The 7,610-nt window shown below is 43.0% G+C and overlaps 1 protein-coding gene across 2 annotated transcripts; it reads right to left on the reverse strand.

Moving 5' to 3' along the window:
* Positions 1-550: 550 nt before the first annotated feature.
* LOC307217452 (general transcription factor II-I repeat domain-containing protein 2-like) lies at positions 551-3,868 on the reverse strand. Of its 2 annotated transcripts, none has more exons than XM_079978626.1 (2): positions 3,254-3,868; positions 551-2,536 (listed from the first exon to the last, which is right to left on the reverse strand). In XM_079978626.1, the coding sequence occupies exon 2, from the start codon at positions 2,527-2,529 to the stop codon at positions 595-597; it is 1,935 nt and encodes a 644-aa protein (XP_079834752.1). In that variant the 5' UTR covers positions 2,530-2,536; positions 3,254-3,868; the 3' UTR covers positions 551-594. The 2 variants fall into 2 exon arrangements, with proteins under 2 accessions (XP_079834752.1, XP_079834751.1); XM_079978625.1 differs by lacking the exon at positions 3,254-3,868 and adding an exon at positions 3,034-3,228 and having other exon boundaries at positions 551-2,601.
* Between the last annotated feature and the right edge of the window lie 3,742 nt (positions 3,869-7,610).

The raw sequence follows: 7,610 nt of genomic DNA on the forward strand, positions 1-7,610 counted from the left end.
CCTAGGAAAAAGTGACCGGAATATTGTATGGTTAGAGTTGCTGCCATCTTTTTAACTGGGTGGGGGGGTGGAGAGAGCAATTGCTTATTTTCATATATATATCTAATGTATTTCTCTAAAATGTGTATGTATTAAACTTGCCCATTACAGTGGGAGAGGCTAGGTTAAACCCCGCACAAGTGACTAGGTTACAAAACCTTTATTAAGTTGTTAATAAACACAATACATCCAGATCTCAGCTTTATTATAAAAAAATAAATACTAGCCCTAGTACCCCATTTCAGTCAGACTGCATTGATTCAGCTCCTTTATACACCATTATTTTTTCTGTCCCCCTTCCTTTTGCCATATGGTCTAGGGCAGGGGTCTGCAACCTTTAAGACAAAAAGAGCCACTTTTGGACCCGTTTCCGAAGAAAAACAACAACTGGGAGCCGCAAAAACATTGCAACATTTAAAACAAATATAACACTGTATATATTGTTTCTTGCCTTAATGCTATATATACAGGATCGTGCAGTCAGCTGTCAATCTCAAGAAAAAAGGACAAATTAATAGCTAATTAAAATATTTAATTTACAACCAGGTAACCAGGTTAATGGGACTTTTGCTCCTGAACCTCAGTGCTCAGTGTCTGCACATCAGGGCTGTAAGACGTCACCTTCATTTTCACACAGGCTTGCAAGCTGTCATCTGTGAGGCGTGATCGATGTTTGTTTTTAATATAGTTCATGTTGGAGAAGACCTGCTCACATACATATGTGGAACCGAAGATCGACAGGACTCCAAATGCATAGTTTTTCATGTTTATATAAGTGTTGGGGATGGCATTCCATGTTTCGAATACAAGTTTGTCCTGTTTGGGAAGGTTTTCAATATCACTCCATTTATGATTCTGAGCCAGAATGGCCTTCTGACGGGCAACATCCTCAAGAGTAGCGGTCAAGCATTTGAACTTGGACACCCATATATCTTTGTCGGCTATATCGGCCAGTTCCAGCTCAAGATCAGGTTGACTTACACCTGGAAATGCAGTCATATTCAATAGGGATGGATCGATCGCCAGGGGAGTGACAGGGAAGGATAATGTGTTTTTTTCCTCTCTGAAACCACAGAATCGTTTCCCAAACGAACTTTGCATTGCGGTGATTGCAGACTTGAAATATTCCAAATTTATCGTATCATGACTTTGTTTGAACTCTCTCAAAGAGGGAAAGTGAGACAGTGTACCTCTCTGGAAATCTTTGACAAACACTGTCAACTTGCGCTCAAATGCCAAAACCTCCTCCAGCATGTGCAGGGCTGTGCCTCCTTTCCCCTGAAGGGTTGTATTTAGCGTGTTTAGATGGGCTGTCATGTCTACCATAAAATGTAATTTTTCCAGCCACTCTGGCTGTTCCAGCTCAGCAAAGGTAAGCTCTTTGCTGGCCAGGAAGGTTTTTACTTCTTCCAAACATGTGACAAAGCGTTTTAGCACCTCGCCTCTGGACAACCACCGGACCTTGTTGTGGAGCAGGAGGTCCGAATATGTGCTTTCCACCTCATCCAATAGCAAACGAAACTGGCGGTGGTTTAAACCCTTTGCCATTATCTTATTAACAATCTGAATGACCACATCCATCACTTTTGTGCATTCGGGGGGGAATGTTTGAGCACACAATGCCTCTTGGTGCAGGATGCAATGAAATGACAGCAGCGTTCTACCCAGTGCCTTCTGCAGTAGAGCCACAAAGCCCTTCTGTGCTCCTCTCATGCTCGGTGCCCCATCAGTAGCCACTGAGACCAGGTGGTTGGTGTTTATTTTTTTAGCACTTAAAAAGTCCAGGACAGCCTTACAGATATCCTCACCCCTTGTTTGGTCTTTTAGTGGTATCAGCTCAATCAGTTCTTCCTGTGGCCCAAAAGAGTTCACATATCGGCAGAACAGCGCTATTTGTTCAATATCACCTTTATCTTTGGACTCATCACAGGCGATGGAGTACGCCACAGCTGAATTAATGTCTTGAATTTGCTGTTTGCTAATGTTTTCTGCCATTTTTAGGGTTCTGTCTTTAACAGTCTTCGCAGACAGAGGCATGTCTTTGATTTTCTGCACAATTTCATTCTTGTTTTTGAAGTCCATGTATAGATGTTCCGAAACCTTAATGAATGCTTCTTTTATATACTCTCCATCTGTGAATGGCTTCCCGTGCTTGACTATTTCCTGAGCGGCTACAAAGCTAGCATACGTTGTGGAATTTGCAGACTTCACCCAATTCCTGAAATTATTTTTGCTCCTATCAACCTTCCTCATAAGTTCTGCAACGGCTTTTCGTCTCTCATCTCCATCTGGATATTTTTCAGCAAAGGCTGCGTGTTTATTCTGGAAATGTCTTGCAATATTTGACTTTTTGTTGTTTGCAAATTTCTCACCACATATTAAGCATACTGGTAAACCAGTCTTGTCAGTAGAGAATGCAAATGATTCTGTCCATGTATCATTAAACATTCTGTTTTCTTCAGAAATTTTTCTTTTCTTGCCTTTATCCATGGCTGGCCTACCGGGGGTCCAAAACAGGGACGTAATTAGAAATCAGAGGTCTCCATAGCAAAATTTGCTATGCCCGATGTCAGGGAACTGACATCAGAGTGAGAGGCGAAGGGGAGGCTCCCAGATTCTGCTGGCGAAAGACCCAGCACCAGGGGGAGAAGCAGCTCGGTAGAGGGGGAAGGAAATCAGCGCAACACCAGGGATAAAGGGGGGCAGATGGGGAAGCGGAGAGAGAGCTCCGGGATTCTTCTCTGGACATCAGTGAGTAGAGCACAGGTCCTCCACTACCCACGCCCTCCCTGCGCAGAAGACTCCTGCGCAGTGAGAGGAGGAGGCAACTGGGAGTCAGACAGCTTCTATGCTGGAAGAGGTTTAAGAAACGCCCACAGACGGATTCCGCTGAGACAGCTACGCGGAGATGGGCTGTGCAGTCAGAACGGTTTAACAAGGCAATTAAGCCTAGAGAGGCGGCAGTTTACGCACGAGTAACTCATACCCATTACACCCAATAATCAATGCCCCAAAATGCCATAGAAAATTAATCAGGGCCCCAGTGTACCATAAATCATAATCAGTGCCTGATGTAAATAATAATTAATAATGAGGGCCCAATGTCATCCTCATCATTATAAAAATACCTTTTATGACACTTTTTATTATTTCTTTGTTTGACCCCTCAGAATTACTCCTCCTCATAGAAATAAACAATACATTAACAAGTTACCTTTTTTTGAGTGTGTGTTCTTCACTCCCCTTCAAAACAGTGACCAGTGTATATGCCCCCTTTCAATGCAGCCTGCTTACAAAGGCGGGACGACAAAGACCAGCAATAAGCTGTTGCATAACGTTCCCCAAGGAAAGCATTAGCTATTCACCAAACTTTCCCCTGCTTAAGTTTAAAAAGGGGCTTCAAGCAACTAAAAAGGGGCTTCAGGCAACTAACTCCCACGTGGAATTGCCTATAGTAAGATGGCGGCCGCCTCAGAAGACCACATGGGCAGATAAGATGGCTGCTGGGGCGATCCGGTTACCCAGCAACAGCACAGCTGCTTCCGACGCTTTTAAAAGCAGCCGGCAAAGCCAGCGTTGGAGCGCCGAAGCCACCTCACCCCCACAAGGAGAATGCTGCGCATGTGACCAAATAGCAAGGACTTACTTTGCTAGAGACAAGCCCCGACGCTACCACAAGCCTCCCTCTCTTCCCGCCGCCCAGCCTCCCAAGAAAAAACCCCCACTTCAAACGGTCACAAAGCACAAATTCCACGCGACCGCGACTTGATCCGCCCCCAACCTGATCCGCCAGGCGCGCTGAGTCCTCCCCAGGAAAGGTAAAATGCGGCGATGAGCTTGCGTAGCGCGCTGGGCTCCTAGCAGCGAATCGACTTGGATAGGCAGCAAGCGATCCAAATGGAGAGGTTTTCGGCGCGATCAAGGTGCCCCCAGTAGATAAGGGAGTGATCCAATCATAAGCGGCTTTTTGCGTGTTTCCGCCCAGAAAATGCGCCTCCTCCCCTTGCCTCCGCCCCGGAGCCGCAGCAAAGGCATTAAAGAGCCGCATGCGGCTCTGGAGCCGCAGGTTGCCGACCCCCGGTCTAGGGCAGTGGTAGCAAATGTGGTGCCCTTGAGATATTGAGGGAACCCAACTCACATCCCCCCTGACTGTTGGCCAGGGGAGCTGGATTTCAAAACATATGGAGAGAACCACATTAGCTATCACTGGTCTAGAGATACAGAATAAAGAATGGAGGCAAGGGGCAACACCACAGAAAAACTAGAGAAAGATTGCTGACCCCTCTTCCTGCCACCTCCTGGTGTTTGGGAACAGATGTGACTGCTCCTCGGGGGCAGCTGTCTTCCTAGCTAGCTTACTGCTTCTACATACCAAAAGACTATTGCTATACACATATGAAAACATTTAACAATCAGTTGAATACTAGATGGGCATACTAACGGCATAAATCCTGGGGAACCATTTTAGTCACTGGAAGTTAAAACTTGCTGCCCACTCAGTGTTCTAAGGATACTGTGAGAGGTGGCTAGACTTGAACCAATATTCTTCCTTCCAATGGATCCCCCAAATACAGATATAGATACAATACTCCCTCTGTCCACTTGCTCAAGAACTTCAAGGCCTCCCCAGCCCTCATCTGTGCTGAATTTTTCAGGCTTTGATATTGCAGATGAATTTTCAGAACAGCTCACTGACCTTCTCAGAGAAGCACACTGCCATTACAATTTATTCCTAGCCTGAGCTCTCTCTCTCTCTCGCCTCCTTGCCCCTGAGATATGGGTTTCCCTGTTTCTGACCTCCGTCTAGTCCTGGATTCAGCTTTCTACCCTTTCTGCTCTTCTTTGATGTGTATCGACAGGTAAAGCAGCAACCGGACAACCTGAACCAAGGAGCCCTTTGCCTAAGTCCGGCAGAGCATCTACAGGTTTAGTCCCAGTACTGTGGGAAATCTTCTCCGTGGTCTTAATTCAGCAAGAAAAAGCCGCATCTTGATATACAGTACACACGGTATGAATGAGAAGAGAAGCATTTGTCCAAACCGACAAGAGATACATCACTGCATAATGGGTTAAGCCAATGACTTTTGAAAGCCAATAAAACTTAACTGAATACACTGAAGACATGAATTCTAACTGCATTCAGCCACCAATTCATTGCACCTATGAGAAGCCACATCATCTTTTTTTTTGCATCGATGTCCTCTTCTCTGTGCTGGTGGCAATAACTCTTACATATACTGCAAGACTGTATGGAGTAATTAATGTCTTTACATCCATCGCGCCCTTTATTTGATCTAAGTGTGATTATTACTTTTACTTGGCCTGGTGTGCTCTATGCCATCATAAACTTTATGCTCCTTGAAATCACGTAGCAAGCAATATTCAGAAGTGTTAAATTAACACATGTTAGAGATTTACACATTTGCTCTGCACAGATCAAACAAGGGGACTCAAAATGCAATCCCAAAGCAGCAGTAATGCATACCACTGGTTTTTCAATTAGGTAGGTGATGCTGTAGGACACAAAACTCCAGGTTCTTTTCCTGCATGTGCTCCTTGCACATCTTAAACAGAGCAACACATTATTAAGCTATTAATCACCTCTTTCGATTAATTGTTTCAAAATGACCCAGGCTTTAGCAGTTGTGTAGCAATTGAAAATCTCACTGATATTTGGCAAGGTAAAGTTACAGGCAATAGTAATTTGAGACAGCTAGGCTATTAGCTAGTGTTTAGAATCTCAATTACTCTTAAGATGGATAATTACAAATAAAACAAACCTATGATCTTACATTAATAAATACATTTTCCTCTTTATGAAATTTGCAAGTGATTTTTTCAAACACTAGATTTAATTTCCAGATGAAAAAATGACCTTAACAGTATGAAGTATGGCTATAAGTAGGGGAGGGGAAGGAGCTGTGTTTTCACCGAAGAAAATAAATGCATTTCCTGAACACTGGCTGTTAAGGCTAATTGATTTATTGGCTCTCTATATGGTGTACTATTGTCTTTAAACTCATGGGACAATGAAACTCTTCAGGATAGAAGCAAATTCTGCCACACTAGCAATGATAACCAAAGGGGTCTTTAATATAATGTGTGGGTTTCCTGAAGCTAAAAGAAATCTTTCTAGCTCTGGACTAAATGAAATGGATGCATACTCATTAGCTTACTCGGTGTGTAATTTTTTTTGTGATTTAGGCTATTCCTCCCACCCTGCTGTGTTTCAGGCCACATTTGTAGTAGTTACATTTGAGATGGGGTGGAGATGTCTTCACCCAATGATCATTACCTGTTTGGGTTCATCTATCACCTGCACATGCCCAATGGCTATCTCAAATGTACATACCTCAGCTCAACTGTGAAGCAACTCTGGCTTAAAAGCTGGTTTGAGGGGGAAAGCATCAAACATAAGTATTTCTTAAGAAACCACAGGATAGCTCTGCATCATGGGTAATGTTGTGTATACATGAATTCAAAAGCCAGCGGTGGAAACACATTCAGCCTTAATGTCTTTCTGATGTTACATCAGTGGTAGGGAACTTGCTTTTAATCAGATTCCTTTCATCGTAGTAAAATATTTATTCATGCAAATGTAAAATACTACTTAAAAGAAGAGAAATATGAAAGTTTACTGGCTCAGTTTAAAATCGATTCATAAGTTTACGCAAAAAAAAATATCTCTTTGTATTAGGTAAATAATATTTTTAAAATGCATGGATTTTGCCATCCTCTATAGCCCATGTTTAGGTCACTATGCAAATCATGTGTGTAAGATGAAGAAAATGCTCAGCTCCAGTTGGAATCAGACTCCAATAATCATATCTATTTAAAAAGCCATGAAGAAAAGCAAATAGAAGGCAGAAATCAGAACACAAAGATGATGATCCCGGACATACAATTCAAATGCATTATTTTCAAATGGGTGTTCTAACCAACAAAAAAGCGCAGATCATTGGGGGTTTTATCTTAAGGATATAACCCTAAAACCATGTATTATGAAGCAATCTTGTAGAAATCAGTTCAGCTATTTCAGACCAGTGATTCATAAATTGTATTCTACTGATGCACCATTATTCAGGTTTAATTTATCTTTGCAAACCATTTCTCCTTGTTCTTACTACTACTATATGGAAGGTCATCTGAGAGTCTTCCATTCAACAGATGCAGGTTAATGGAGCAGTTAAACAGCAGCAGTTGGCCCTGAGCAGGTACCCTGGCAAAGTCAACCCAGTACCGCTACTGGTACACCTGCACCATGCAAGCCTCCTCATTCCTCAATGCCAATGCCATATATGATGTTAGCTGCATGACGGAAGGTAAGGAATATACCTTCTTCTGAACCACCACATGAAGACTGTTACCAGGCCAATGAGCTTTTCCATAGTTATTTCAAGAATGTGACAGTAGTTTACAGTCTCTGTGATGGACGAATGAGCATCCTGATAGTCAAAGTATTGAGCAATGCACATGGTGAGGTGAGAGGAATTACACAAGCCCCTCTTACATGCAAAATTGTTCTCATAAAAACAGATCAGACTGCCAAGCTAGCTGCCACATGGTGTTCC

Source organism: Podarcis cretensis (genome assembly GCF_951804945.1).
Source record: "Podarcis cretensis genome assembly, chromosome: 1".
Taxonomy (NCBI): Eukaryota; Metazoa; Chordata; class Lepidosauria; order Squamata; family Lacertidae; genus Podarcis; species Podarcis cretensis.